We start from the raw sequence: 14,515 nt of genomic DNA, 5'->3' as shown, positions 1-14,515 counted from the left end.
CTTACCAGGCCTGCGCTCAGCACGCATACTACCCTTCTCTGGCCAAACCAAATAAAACGTCTGATTGTTGGGCCAGGCCACAAGTGGGTTTACCCCGGCTGCTTGCTGTACTTGTGTTTGCGAAACATGACCCAGGAGGGAACACTCTCTTGCGATCACCATTAGTCTGACATAGCTAGGACAGGGTGATCCAACTTGCATTGTAGGACTGATTGGATATTCTACAATATATTTCTATAAAATATCATTCTTTAAAACAGTAAGTGAACGCCCTTTTCACATGAACAAAAACGCTAAGTTGAAAAAAATGTGTTCATTACTTTTCTTTTATTACATATCAAAATAGAGTTACTCTATAACAGGACAGCTTTTAAGATATGTATATTGAAGCCCTTTGCAAATAAGGACAACTTAAAAAGCACCTGTCCAAAACAAAAGGTCAAAACAAAGAGCAAGTGTGCCCAGTTGCTCCCCAACAGGGAGAGGCGTGGCAAGGAGGCAGCGTTACAGAACAACCCTTACATCCCCATTCATACTTACATATGAGAAGATCAGACAGGTGTAGACAAGCAACTGATGGGTCAGTGGTATGTCTACCAATAGTTCATTGCTTCTACCAGTCCCATCTGTCAAGGGAGTGACAGGGTGATGGTCAGGGGTCATGGGTTCATCCATAACAGAGAAAATGGAAAAGCCACATTAGGCTTTATTGCTTGTTGTTTGCTATGAAAAGCTTCTCAAAAGCTGCGTGTGAAATCTGTTCCCCTTGTTTAGCAACACAATAACCTCACATCATTACCAAATTGAATGTTGTCTCCTCTTTGCACACTTTTCCAAAAGCCTCTGTTGCCAGGCTCCAATAGCACAGCTGGCCTCGGCTCTGCCTGGTTTAGTGTGAGAAGGGTACAGCACTAATACACCAAACAGCACAGCCCTGCAGGAGTCTGGCATTCAGTTTACTAGTATACCACAACACTGATTCACATTATCACCATCATACAACCATAACATGAATCTAAATAGATGTCCATAAATTAACACTGAAATCTCTCGAGCAGGTCCAAAGGCCTGCATAACTTGGAGATCTTCACACACCAACACTGTGATACACCAGGTGAGACCGCGTTTGAAGAGCTGTGTCTCTGAGCAGTGGAATTCAATGGGCTGTCGTATCTATAAAACCAGCTTCCACTGACTATACTATATTGTAGCTGCCTGCTATGACATTGCTACTCCCACTCCAGAATGTCAGTTCCAAAACAATAAATAAAAATCTAAATTAAAAACAAAATGAACAAACTGACCTCAAAATAAAAAATAAATTATGGGGAATGGGAGAGGAGATTTTGTTCTTTCTCGACAACCCCTTTTCATGTAGTGTCCTTGTGACACAATTCTTCCATTGGTTCAGAAATGTATACATTTCCGACAACCTACTCCACCCACCCACCGGCCCAGGCCCAGCCCCAGCCCCAGGGGCAGCCACATAACCCTGAGAAGATAAAGCCCGTTGTGGCCTAGCCTCCACCACTCACTCCCCTGGCTTCACAATCTGATTTATTTCAAACAGTCCAGTTCATCAGATTCACTTCCGCAAGATGGTCTTCCAGTCCACCAGAGGGAGCTAGGTGTTCTTCTGTGGCCCCTGTGTGTTCGTCCCCTTCAGTCATCAAAGGAGAGCAGGAGCTGGTCCTCCAGGTCGGAGGTGTCAGTGTTGCCCGAGCTGTCGGAGCTGTCACCTGTCACAAACACACACACACACACACGTGGTAAGACACAGGTGTCGACGGCGCCCACGTCTCCCTGCCCTCCCCCCTGCTGGGTCAGACACCCTCACATAAGACTACCCACTGTTCTCCAGGTCCAGCAAGTTGGCATCCGAGTCGTCGTCATCGTCGTCGTCATCACCGATAGATTCCAGGAGGCGAGCCACCACTTCGTCATCCGAGGGGGAGGAGTCTAAATGCCCGCCGTCCTCCCCGTTGGCATTGGCTAATTCAGCCATCAGTGGGTCCGTGTCCAGATCCAGATCATCAAGGTCGTCGTCGTCGTCTTCGTCGTCCGAATCGTCTTCGTCGTCGTCCTGATCGTCGTCGTCCTGATGAGACGGCCGAGCGTGCGCACACACACAGGGATGTATTTAGACGTATATATGGTTTAGGGGACACGCTGTAGTGCTGGGGTTGATGGGACACGCTGTTTGGTTCTAGAAGGTTCCGAAGCAATCTCACCTGATCCTCATCCTCGTCCCCTTCCTCTGCCAGCCGCTGTCGGCCCACCTCATACAGGCGACACACTGTGTCCATGCTGGGCGGGTCCTGGTTCTGAACGTGCGCACACAGAGAGACAGACAAAGAGACAGAGAGACAGAGGGAGAGAGGTTAGACAGAAGGAGACAAAAAGAAATAACTCTCTACATAAACTCACTAACTTATAGTTACCTCAATGACAGCCAGGTAGCAATCTTTAGTGTCTGTACACAGGTCGAAAATGTTCCTTTTAACATCAACCGTGGCTGAAAAAGAAACAGAAATAACATGGTAAGCACCTCATGTTCCGACAGTCGTCTACCAGCAGGAAGTAGGTCAAAAGACCCCTACCAATGGGCTTGTAGTCTGTGGCGTCAAAGGTTCTGAAGGAGGAACCGAAGGGACTCTTCATCTGTTGGTCGATGCCCATCACCCTGACATCCACGTCCTCTGCATCCTGCATCATGGCTAGGGAGGCAGAGCAAACTTAACACATGGCCAAACCCCCACAATGAAATGTGCCAGTGAATGTGCCCGTGTGTCTTACCTCCATACATGACTGTGGCGTTGTTGTTGAAGACCACCCTGCACTGGTCCAGGGCGGGCACAGTGTGGAGCAGGTGGAACGTCCTCAGGTCCCACTGGCATCATGGTCAAGGCTGGTCAACATATTCTCACACACACACACACTTATGTTTGTCCCTTTTAGACTTGCAGCCTGTGTTTTCCATGGTGTTGAACTTAACGAGCTCTCGTAGCTTTGGGTTAATGACTATGTTGAAGGATACGATCTCAGTGTTGATGATGACCTCCAGTCTGTTGGGGTGAAACACGCCGCTGACGTTCATGTTGAACTTGTCAAACTTGTGCACGGCCCTCGCCGAGCGCACGTCCCACATCACGCCGTCGTTCAGCACCAGTTCGTCCGTGGGGTCAAAGGTCGCGCAGTTCCTCTTGTAGTTGCTGGCCAGCCCTGCGTCGTTCAGGGTCAGGGTCTTCTGGCCCGTGTGGATGTCGTAGATCTAGAAGCAACAGATGGGTTCCTCTCACTTGTCCACACAGAGAACTGCACAGAATTAGGAGACGGATCATAGAACAGATTCGTCCAACAGAGGGGGGGGGGGGGGGGGGACCACTCACGTTAGCGATCTGGTCTTTGGTGCCAATGACTCGGTCCTGACAGAGCTTGCTGAACTCCACATAGTTGTCCTCCAAGAACGAGTGCCTGGAACCAGCAGGAAACACACAGCCACAGTGAGGACGGCTCCTTTTCAAAAGTGGCGTCTGAAAACGCAAACGTGATTTCCCCCGTTCAGAGACTCACTTCATGACGAAGACAGAGTCCATGCTCCAGAGCGCCGACATGGGGATGCTCCACGCAGACGAAGTGAGGAGCAACGAGCCATCCTGGAAGACCACGACATACAGACACGCCATTTCAATACCAGGGACGCATCTGAAAACAAGCATCTGGAAGTAGCTAGTAGCAATGAGTAAGTGTGTGTGTGTGCGTGCTGACCCTGGCGGGCTCCAGGTGTGTGATGGTGCTGTAGCTGTGACTGTGGCAGCTGTAGCTGGCCTCCTCCAGGCCCGTGTAGATGTTGTAGAGCTTCAGGTGACCCGTGCACGTGCCCAGCATCAGGAAGCGCTCACGCGCCGAGAAGGCACAGCAGGTGAACACGCTCACGCTCTCCTCCGCTTGCCGGAACACCGACATGGGACGGAACCTGGGCAGGTGGAGGGAGGGGACAGAGACAGACAGAGAGAAAGAAAGAGAGAGAGAGGGACAGAGAGACAGAGAGGGAGAAAGAGAGAGAGGGACAGAGAGAGACAGAGAGAAAAGAGACAAACAGACAGAGAGAGACAGACAGAGAGACAAAGAGAGAGACAGATACATTGATTGTGTTACGCAACGCCCCATTGACAAGCGTCGCGTGTCAGACGTCCGATTCGGACTCCTAATCCGTCCCACCTGCTGAAGATGAGATGCCTGTCCAGGCTGCCCCCGTCCACGCCTCCGTACTTGGGGTAGAGCACGCGGTTGGACAGGCGCATGGTGAAGTTGGTGGGCGCCTGGCGCCTCTGCTTGGGCTCGGGGCACTGGTGGGGGGTGAAGAGGGAGAAGGGGGGGCAGGTGGTGACGGGGTTACGGCAGCGAGCGTGCTGCTCCCTCAGGTACTCGGTGATGATGCCGTCCAGGGCGGGGGGGGAGGGCAGGTGCCTGTCCAGCTGCTTCTTCATGGCTGGGCTCTGGAGCAGGACACACACACACACACACACACGACAGGGCGGTCAGGGATCACTGGGCAGCATTTACACGCATGAATATCAGGAAGGACCGTCCAAGACTGCTAGCGGTGGGGAGCAGAAAGATGTTTCTAGATCCTGACACCCACCTGGATGAACGCCCCGTGGTCGGACTTCTGACGCAGCACTCGAGGCTTCCTCCCCGCGCACTCGGGCGGGCTGCACCCCGGCCTCTCCCGCGAGAACAGGATCCGGCCAACCAGCGGCAAGCCTTGGCCGTGGGGAGGGGCCGCCGCGGAGGAGGAGGAGGGGTGTGGCTGCGGCAGGACAGACGCCGAGGCAGACGAGGCGGCGGGCGAGTGGCCGGCGTGGGCACTGAGGTGCGCCGCGACGCCGTTGGCTAGCCGCGGCGTCCTGGGGAGCGCGGCCGACGACGAAGCGGAGGAGAGGAGGCCGCCGGCGAGAGCGGGGTAGGGGGAGGCGCAGGGGTGCGAGAAGGGGGCGAGGAGGGCGGCGCTGGGGAGCTGGGCCTCCTTGGTGAGGGCGCTGGCCGTGTCCAGCAGACCCTTGGCCACCAGGTGGTTCCTGATCAGCATCAGCAGCTCCTTCTCAGGGAAGGTGATCCGCGATTGGGCGACCACGCTGGCCCTCTGCAGACGGGCCAATGACGCGTCGGTGCCGATGAGCAGGGGCCTGCCCGAGACCCTCTCGATGAGCTCGGCGGCGTAGCGGCAGAAGCGCACGTGCTCGCTGCGCTTGTCCTGCAGCACGGGCTCCTTCATCAGCTGCTGCAGCTGCCCGCCGCTGAACAGGGGCAGCTTGCCGATGATCTGACGCACGGCGCCGCAGCGGGACAGGCCCACCAGGGCCTTGCAGGCCAGCGCCCGGATCAGGTCTGCGTCCGTGATGGGCATCTTCACCGTCAGCAGGGACAGCAGCACCTGGAGAGGAGGCGGAGGGAAAACAAGAACTGATCGAACACTTGGAACTCTTGGCGTTCCGGAGCAGCCCGGCGTTAAGGACTGGCTTTACGCTCGGCGGCTGACCTTGATGCCGTTGTTGGACTGGACCACCTGCCACATCTTGGACAGCACGCTCTCCGGGGCTGCGGGCGCCTGGTGGGGGTGGAGCTGGGGCCGCAGGGGCGTGGCGGCCAGGTAGATGCCCACGGCCGAGCGACTCTGGTCGGGGGCGCAGACACAGTTGGTGATCACCTGCAGCGCCGACTTCTGGATCTCTGCGTCGCTCACGAACGCCTCCCCCTCGGCCACGCCCAAGATGATGCTCATGCCTGGAGAGGGGGAGACCCATCAGAGAAGCCACACGGAAACCATAAGAACAGACCAAGCCGCTGCTCTTGGCGTCTTGGGGACTTGGCTGGGAGGTGGGTCAGGGCGGGGCGCTGCTGCCCGTGACTGAGACTCACCCACAGTGCAGACGGTGGAGCCTCCTTCGTCGAACACGTCCACCGTCTCCGCAAGGGCCAGCTGCACTTTGGGGACCACCGTCGAGATGGCGAGGATGTCCAGGGCATAGCGCACCGTGTCACTCCTGGGAGAGAGAGGGAGGTCGAGGGAGACGGAGAGAAGCAAAAAGGACGGAAGGAAAGGGGGGAGTGAATCTCAAATCGACTGACGGACTGATGCGTTGAGGAGAGCCAATGCCGTCCCGCGCGCGTTAAGGAGTGTGCGGGATCTGCCGCAGCTACCTGCCATAGTAGGTCCTCCAGTCACACGCTATGGAGATGAGCTGCAGCATGAGAGGAATGCAGGTGAGCTTGTGGAAAACCTCCACGGGCTCCCACTGCAGCTCAGAAGGAGCGCACTCGATCAGGAACTCCATCATCTCCACCACCTGCTCGCGACTGTAGGTGCAAGCCTGGAACAATGAGACAACACCATCCTATTCAGGTCGCAAAGTACAGCGTTCACCCTCGGCTCTGTCGAGCAAGCCAACGGGAATCATCCGATACAGGAAGCATTTCAAACGGAACAAGTCTTATGGGCGATCACCTGTCCCTGACCTTGAAGAAGGGCTGAGGGTGAACGAGAGCGCCCCCTTCGGAGCGCTGGAGGGACTGTTTGACCTGCTCCACCTTGCAGGCCAGGTGGGCTTCGAAGTACCGGCGCAGGGCCATGCAGGTGTGCTTGGCTGTCTGCCTGCTGGAGAACACCTGGTCGTCGCTCAGCACAGACACCTGCTCCTCCGCACTCCGCATGATCTCCAGGGTGCTGACCTACAGAGAGGGTCGGGGGAAAACTTTAACTGTCGGGAAAGAAAAAGGCATACTGCTCGTCATGTGTACGGCCGCTTTTTGGTTTCTGCGTGCCGCGCGCGCGCTGCGGTGTTTGTTAGCCGCTCGGTAGCTAGCGGACGTCATTACCAGGTTGACGAGGCGCCGCAGTCCGTCCTGCTGGTCGAACAGCTGGAGGACGGCCCTGAAGGAGAAGGAGATGGAGAAGAACATGGTGGCGTGGCAGCAGCCTGAGGCGTGGGAGCACTCCAGGAGCCACAGGGCGTAGGCCACCATGTCCGACAGCACCCAGTCCTGCAGCATACACACCTGGACACACACACACAGTTAGCATACGCACTCTGGGATACGCACGGAAGTGTTGGCATGCACACCTGGGGGAAGCACATTTGAACTGTTCCAATATAAATGTGAACAGCATAGCCTGAACTACCATGTGTGTGTGTGTGTGTGTGTGTGTGTGTGTGTGTGTGTGTGTGTGTGTGTGTGTGTGTGTGTGTGTGTGTGTGTGATAGTCTCACCCTCTCCATGGCATCCTGGTTGTAGGCTAGGTAGTAGAGGCACAGAGAGACTCCTGTAGCTGCCATGGAGGGCCGGGGGATCTCCAGCAGCTTCTGAACCCCTCCGTGAGAGATGAACTCGGCAGCAAACTTCTTATGCAGGAGCAGGGAGGCCAGGTACTGGGGTGAGAGAGAGAGAGAGAGAGAGAGAGAGAGAGAGAGAGAGAGAGAGAGAGAGAGAGAGAGAGAGGAGAATGGGTTCACTCCTTTCCATTTGTCTGCGACCTAATTGGAAGTCTTTTTAGCTCTCTAGAGGGGCATCGGGAGATGTTTGGAACACAGTGAACAATCACAGACTACTCAAAGAACTTAGCAGTTTGCTTCCCCCGCAACACATTCCCTGCTGCTCTGCTCTTATGAGGGTTTAGCTCTGATCTTCTTCACTGAAACGTTGAGTGAGACACAATCGCCTTTCTGAGACCAAGTCAGTCCCAGGATGTAGGAGGCGCAAACGTTCAGCTGATGTGTGTGCTTAAGGAGTAGGTGTTGTTATTCACCAGGAGAGCCTCAAAGGTCAGCTGGACATCGCTGGAGTGTTTGAGGTCGATGTAGTGCATGAGCAGTTCTCTGGTGTCCAACTGCATGAAGACAGCCAGCAGCTACAGGAAAGCAGTGAGAGAAAAAGAGAGCTTGTATGGTCCATATGGCACAGTTACTATGAGTCTGTGTCCCCAGAGGACTTGCAGGCCCCTCAGGCGAGGTCTGGGTGTTCTCATGTCAGGGTCCAGGTGGCCTACATGGTGGGGGGTGGGTCTTACCTCCTGGTAGTCCCCCAGTGGGGTGAGGTATTGGAGGATGAGGCGTTGTTCCATGGCGGGGGTGAGGGGGAACAGACGGTAATTGTTCCCTATCACCCAGGAGCTCATCTCAGACCAGCTGCTGTTAACCAGCTGCTCGCTGGCACTCCTCTCCTGCTCCTGCCCAGAGTCCGGGCCGGCCCCGGCCCCGGCCTCAGCCTCAGGCTCGGAGAGGAAGTTCAGTTTCTGTTTGGCCTTCCTCCCGTTCTCCCTTAACGGAGCTTTCCTCTTTCCAAGGACTCCCGTAGCGGCCGGCCTGGCCTCAGCCTCCCCCAGGCTCAGCTCTGGGGTGGCAGCCAGGTACAAAGGGTCTGGGGTGGGCTTCACACTGCCAGCCACGCGGCTGCTGGTCTTCTGGGCTAAACCCAGTTGGAAAGACGGTCTGGATCTGGCATTGAACACTGGTCTTTCTCTGCTGCTCTCCTCCTCTTTCCTCGGACTCTGCACGTCCGCCTTCTCTGCCGCCTCTTCTTCAGGAGGCAGGGAGTCCGGGGGCTTCTCAGTCTTCTTCAGCCCCTGATGATCCTGGTCCTCCTTGTCCAGCAGCTCACGGAGCCGCTGCACCATGAGTGGTACCTTAGAGTTAAAAGTTAGAAATTGAATATAGGATTGAGAATTAATCTTGCAAAATGATCTTTAAAATATGGTGTGGAATCTGGTGTGTGTGTGTGTGTGGAGGTGATGGTGGAGAGGGAGGGGGGGGGGCTGTGTGCAGGCTGTGTGACCCACCAGAGCAGAGTTTTCTTCACGGTAGTTGGCAGCGATCTCCTGGTTCTCCATGGCTCTGGCCAGCAGGCCTGTAGCATAGGTACACAGGGGCCTCTCTGCCTCCCTGGCCCAAGAAAACAGCTTCTCCACCAGGCCCTCCTGGGGGACACAGCACAGTCAGAGACAAAACATAGCAAATCGGGGACAAACAGGGGTTTATATTCAGGACCAATCCTGTTTGCTGTGAAGAGGTAGAGGCAGGCCTACTTTCTCCTGGAAGACCACAGCAGTCTCCAGACCAGGCATGATGTTCTGCAGCAGGCGACAGGCAGCCCTGTTCAAACACAGCTCTCTGCTGCTCATCACGTAGCTGTTCAGCAGCTGGAGGGACGCAAACACAGTCCAAATATTGAAGACAATTACCAAGAAACAATCTCCATTCGAAACACATTTAAAAAGGACGTCAAATAGGATACATTTCAATGACCACAGACAGATGACCCTTATATGACTCACTGCATTGGTGAAGTCGTCGTTCTTGAACAGGATCTTGAGTAGATGTCCCAGCATGCACTCTGGGTCTGCTCTTCCTGTAAACAAGCACACGTGTTCATGTTGTTGTCGTTATGAAACACTGTGTGCCCACAGTCTTGAGAAAAAAATAAGAACAGTCACCTGGGTGGCGATCATCAAATGGATCGGGGTCTGCTTTGTGATACTCCTCTGTTTCCTTCTCAATCAGCTCAGAGATTCTGAAAACATAAAGTAAACCATTACATCTTTACCACAGCATACAATAATCAGCCTCACCAAAAGACCATATGCTGCTAGAGACAAGCCAGGGCTCAACCGCTATTTCAATGCTGTCAGAGAGAACAGCAGAGAAGAAGAAATGCATTGGGTGGAGGGAAACATTTGGATGTGGCCGACGCTGTTGACTGACTTGGTGAGGGTGGAGACAAGGTTGTCGGTGCTGCCCTGCTGCTCCTGCTCCCATGTCTCCAGCAGGGAGGTCAGCTCTGCCTTGGCATCCACCGCCTCCACCACAGGAGCATCCATGGCTAGGCCTGTGAGAGGAGAGGAGACGTTAAGGCAGTTAGCATACACTTAAAAGTCGATATTCCTGTCAGTGATTCTATTCTATTTGAAAAGACTGATTCTGCCTCCTTCCTTCTTGAACGTTTCCTCAACAAGTACTACTAACATGAAAAATAATCGATACCCTGACCGCTTATTGAGTGATGACACATATTCTGTATAGGGGGATATCTGAGGTACAACATATCTGTCACTTTAACTCTGACCAAACAACAGGTGGCTTTAACCGGCTGAAGCTAGATCGAACTTTCAAGGGAGTTGGCTAGCTAGCCTAGTAGCTGGCTGGTCGCACTAAACACCCCCCTAGCTTCATAAGTAGCTAGCTACCTTGCTACCTACCCTTAGCTAGCTGGTTGGCTAGCTAGCTAGAATGAGGCTAGCTGATCAAGATATGGTAGCTAGGTAGTTGACCATCTTAGACGATTAAAAGTGATCAGCAAGAGCACTTTCGTAACCTTATGGTTGTTTTTCATTAACATCTCTTATCATTGTTGATATCTCCACATGGCTATAACTATTGCCAGATACCTGATGACACATTGACAGCTACCGTTAGCTAGCTAGCTAGCTAGCTTGAGGGGCAGCATGACACATAAGTACAACATGTCAACAGCTGAGCGCCACTGTCAACTGTAAATAGTTACCTTAATTCCTCCGCCGTTTAATCCTCCAGTGTAAATGTCATCTACACTTATTAATTTTGAATTTTAAAGAACAAAGAACAACGCTCATTAGCTTTTAAAGTATTAGCTAAAACTTTCACATGCTTGTTTTGGCGATTTCACTGACGACTGCACGTTGCCAACGTCACAGGCAAGGTTGCCAAGTTTTCAAATTCTATCCCCCCTAATATGTCATCCGTTCAGAAATGTTCCACCTTGTTTCTGCCCATATAGAATATCTGGGTGTAGTACTGGTAACAACAATGGATGCAGTAATTTGTGTATGTTGGAGGTGGAGGGGCTGTGCCTCATACCGAGGGACACCAACAAAAAAAACATGATGTGTTATTTGTTCAAAGAAAATGTTATGATTGCTCATTCAAGCTATATAAATACAAATCATACCTTGCTAAGGCTTTGGCAAAAGTAATACGTCGTTACTGTTTATGTACTGAACTAATTAAATGTCATAAACTGTTGAATTCAGATTTTTAAGCCAGTACATTGTCTCCTCCACATCCAAAGTGCCTAAAGCTGTCTATTTTGTGAGTCATACTGTTGAGCTATTGACACCATCGCCACAGCGCCAAGTTAAGGAGCCAACTCAAGTAGTACACATCATGATCGTGTAAAAAAAGAAAGCTGTGGTGTGTGTGTGTGTGTGTGTGTGTGTGTGTGTGTTTGTGTGCAGTAAGGAGAAGGAGTCACACACTGCACCTGGTCTAATAATGTCCCTGGATGTGTGTACATCTGACATGAGTGTTTTGAAGACTAAAGTATGAGGGCTCTATTCCCTAGCCGCATCACAGACTAATGTTTTGCTGTTGCCACAACTGCAGAGCGCAATTCGAACCAGAGCATATGCAGACAGAAATGGGGAAAAAATACAAACATGGTGCTCACTATTTCATAACATACCACTATCAAATAGCATGGAGAGTACAATATCAACTAGGAGTTCACACACACACAAACAGACGGGTTCTGTGGAATGTGGATTGGAAGATGTGACATGGGCAAAGGCGTGAGAATGTGATTAGACCAGTGTCTCACAATGCTGTGACTGGACATGAGATGCTGTTCAAATCTCTCCTTTTTAACTTCTCTTTACACTCTTCTCCCCTCAGTCTCTTCCCCTTTGTCCTGTTCCTTCTGCTCCTCTCCTTTATCCTCCCTAATCCAATCCTTTCTTTTTCTTTCCAGCTTCTCCTGTACTTCCTCTGGATACATTCTCCTGAAAAACTTCTGCTCTTTTTTTGTCTTCTGCTCCTTTTTCATTGCTCATCTCCCTTCTCTGGCCCTCCTTTGTCTTCCCTCATGTTTTCCCCTCTCAAACATGGCGTCTAGCAGTTAAACTGGGCAGATTTCTAGACCAGCATGTCTGTCATTTTCTACAGCCTGGTCCTTTCTTAGTACTGTAAGCCAGTTTTTTCCAACTGCTGTTTCACACACCCACTATCACCGCCGCAAGACACTGCAACCCACACACAAAAATCACACGGATACACAAAAATGCACAAAATGCATAAATACAAAGTAAATACACACCCGAAAAAGAAAAAAAAAAACACAGGCACATACACACACGTGTCCCCAGTGACTATCCCTGTTTAGTCTCACCCGGGCCAGATCTAGGCCACACATGCTTTCCATCCAGGCAAGATGTCATGACGTAACAAATGAATAGAATAAAGTAAAGAACTACTCAGTTTACTGTACAATGACACCTTGCTGAAAAGAAAAAAATAATCAATCTCAAGTTGCCCATTGGGGGAAATAAATAGCTTTCCATGATGCTAAGATTTTCCAGAATGTATGTGTCCCAGTGTAGACTGTAGTTTCACAGACCGCTGTCTTCAAGAATGTGTATGGCAGTAACAGAAATGCTTTGAATAGTGCATCATCATCAGACGGAATTCCTTTCTACACCTGGTAAAATAGAGACAAACACCTACACACCTACACACACACACAAACACACATACACATATACACACAAAGAGAAACACATAAGGCAAAAGAGAGGAACGGAGAGACTAAAAAGGAATCACTTCTCACACAGTACAGAACAGAAGTGCGACAGTAAACATAAATGTTTACAGATTAACAAAATATGCAGGTACGTGCTGGAATGCATCGATCTCTGTTTGCATTTGCGTGTGTCTTTGCGTGTGTGAGGGAAAAGGAGAGAGAGTGTGTGATTGTGTCTGTACGTGTCTGTGTGTGTGTGTGTGTGTGTGTGTGTGTGTGTGTCTGTGTGTGTGTGTGTGTGTGTGTGTGTCAGCTGGCTGAGGCTGTGGTGCACAGCACCGTTTAGGCGTGGGTGTGTGGTGGGGAGTGTGAGACCAAGACTTCACACCCCTCTGACACAGACAAACAAACCTCCACACACCCAGGATTTAACAGGAATTGACACAGCTGGGGGGAGGGAAACAAATGGTATATTCCAGCGATTTCTGAGACAGGTCTGTCTGGGTGAAAGAGAGAGAGAGACAGAGAGAGAGGGATATGGATAGAGGTCGAGTGTGTGTGTGTGTGTCTGTCCGTGTGTCTGCGTGTGTCTGCAAGCGTGTATGTGCCTTCACAGGTACGATCCACTTCCTAATCCACACAGTGCTGTACACGTACAGCCGAGATCCTGTAACAGAACAGATCTATCATTTAGGCTGTATTTGTCCAACAGGTTCAGCCTGGGGGAGGGTAGACGAGTGGGCGGTGGAGGGGGGCGGGGAGAGGGTGGGGAGAGGGTGGAGTGATGGAGGAAGGAGGGGAGTCTGCACGGGGAGTTGATGGAGAGAAGGTGGTGGTGGTGGGGGCGGGGGGAAGGGAGAGGAGGAGTGAAAACAGGAGCGTCTTTGTGAGGCGCCCGGACATTCCGTGCCCCCCAGCATGGTGACATCCAACCTCTCACAATGGGGCTCCTTCAGAGCTGCAGGGGCAGAGCTGGGGGGGGGGGCGGGCCGGGGGGAGGGGGCCAGAGGAAATGAGTTAGGACAACTCTTAAATTCTAAATCAAATTCACTGTCAGGCCTGCTGAGCGTCTGACCACATAGAGTTATGAAACAGCTCAGCATCTTTCTTCTCCTTCACTCCCACCCGCCTCTACTGACTCACGGACAACCGTCCTGTTGTAGACCCCAAAACTGGTCCTTCCATCATTGGCCTATCTAGATTAGGTTGTTTCTGAGAGATTCAACCCAATCCACTGGTTAAGTGTGCTGGATTTTAGGCTCTGTGTTTCTACATTTCTACATAAAAAGCAACCAAGCCAGATGGCTATTCTTTGTGTGCTGATTTGTGCGTGTGTGTGTGTGTGCTGGTTTGTGTGTGTGAGTGTATGTTTTGAGCTTTGTGTAGTCATCAAAGCCCCTCAGCCTGCTCTTAGTTCTGCCCAACCTGTGATAGACAGAAAGGAAAGATGGTGGCAGAGAAAAAGAGGGGGGGAAATAAGCCCAGGAAAGATGAATGAGTGAGAGGGGGAGAGGGGAGGAGTGGAGAGGGGGAGAGGTTTGGATAAAATAAAAAAAACTCTATTTGAGTTGGATTAATAGGAATCTTTTTTTCGTTGCTTTTTCATCCGTAGATTTAATTACAGGGACCCCCTGGTGAGATAGACAGACAAGCAGAATGGACAGAAAAGCAGATATAGAAGCACACAGACACAGGCAGACACACAGACACACAGACAGACAGACAGACAGATAGGCAAAGGAAAGAGACACTGACAGAAATGTTAATTTGACAGGCAAGGTGGCATGCTGTTCAGATTAGAGTCAAACAGGACACCGACATTCACCGCCTGAATAACGTACAGTGCGTTAATAGTGCAGACAGGATGTCGAGTGTGTCCAGAGGACAGGTGAGTGACATGACAGAGGAGTTGTCATGTTTACTGTCCTCTGATATGTTAATCATGGAGATGGGGGATCACAGACAAGGA

The 14,515-nt window shown here is 51.7% G+C and overlaps 1 protein-coding gene across 3 annotated transcripts; it reads right to left on the bottom strand.

Moving 5' to 3' along the window:
* Positions 1-308: 308 nt before the first annotated feature.
* LOC146234004 (DDB1- and CUL4-associated factor 1-like) lies at positions 309-10,774 on the bottom strand. 3 transcript variants are annotated; one of them, XR_014741649.1, is made up of 27 exons: positions 10,558-10,727; positions 9,759-9,882; positions 9,491-9,567; positions 9,332-9,405; positions 9,083-9,196; positions 8,837-8,974; positions 8,069-8,683; positions 7,808-7,909; positions 7,272-7,430; positions 6,880-7,059; positions 6,520-6,732; positions 6,205-6,374; positions 5,923-6,047; positions 5,543-5,787; positions 4,646-5,437; positions 4,222-4,499; positions 3,769-3,976; positions 3,574-3,656; positions 3,390-3,474; positions 3,038-3,271; positions 2,797-2,890; positions 2,601-2,717; positions 2,442-2,515; positions 2,232-2,324; positions 1,852-2,098; positions 800-1,739; positions 309-626 (listed from the first exon to the last, which is right to left on the bottom strand). XR_014741649.1 is itself a non-coding variant. In XM_084689226.1 (26 exons), exons 2-26 carry the CDS (start codon positions 9,872-9,874, stop codon positions 1,663-1,665), a joined length of 4,710 nt encoding a protein of 1,569 aa, XP_084545352.1. In that variant the 5' UTR covers positions 9,875-9,882; positions 10,558-10,727; the 3' UTR covers positions 309-1,662. The 3 variants fall into 3 exon arrangements, 2 of the variants coding, with proteins under 2 accessions (XP_084545352.1, XP_084545353.1); XM_084689226.1 differs by having other exon boundaries at positions 309-1,739; XM_084689227.1 differs by lacking the exons at positions 309-626; positions 800-1,739; positions 1,852-2,098; ... (2 more) ...; positions 2,601-2,717; positions 2,797-2,890 and having other exon boundaries at positions 3,104-3,315; positions 10,558-10,774.
* Between the last annotated feature and the right edge of the window lie 3,741 nt (positions 10,775-14,515).

Source organism: Hypomesus nipponensis, chromosome 23 (assembly GCF_054491055.1).
Source record: "Hypomesus nipponensis isolate SF chromosome 23, ASM5449105v1, whole genome shotgun sequence".
In the NCBI taxonomy this organism is placed as follows: domain Eukaryota; kingdom Metazoa; phylum Chordata; class Actinopteri; order Osmeriformes; family Osmeridae; genus Hypomesus; species Hypomesus nipponensis.
Note: the sequence above shows the minus strand (reverse complement) of the source record. Positions and strands in the feature narration are given on the sequence as shown.

What these genes read in the sequence shown, in the direction of transcription:
- LOC146234004 (XM_084689226.1), bottom strand. Translation starts at nt 9,874, where the DNA reads ATGGATGCTCCTGTGGTGGAGGCGGTGGATGCCAAGGCAGAGCTGACC. An exon ending in ATTTGATGATCGCCACCCAG is followed by an intron (nt 9,406 to 9,490) that starts GTGACTGTTCTT and finishes GCTTGTTTACAG; the next exon opens with GAAGAGCAGACCCAGAGTGC. An exon ending in TGGAGGACCTACTATGGCAG is followed by an intron (nt 6,048 to 6,204) that starts GTAGCTGCGGCA and finishes TCTCTCTCCCAG; the next exon opens with GAGTGACACGGTGCGCTATG.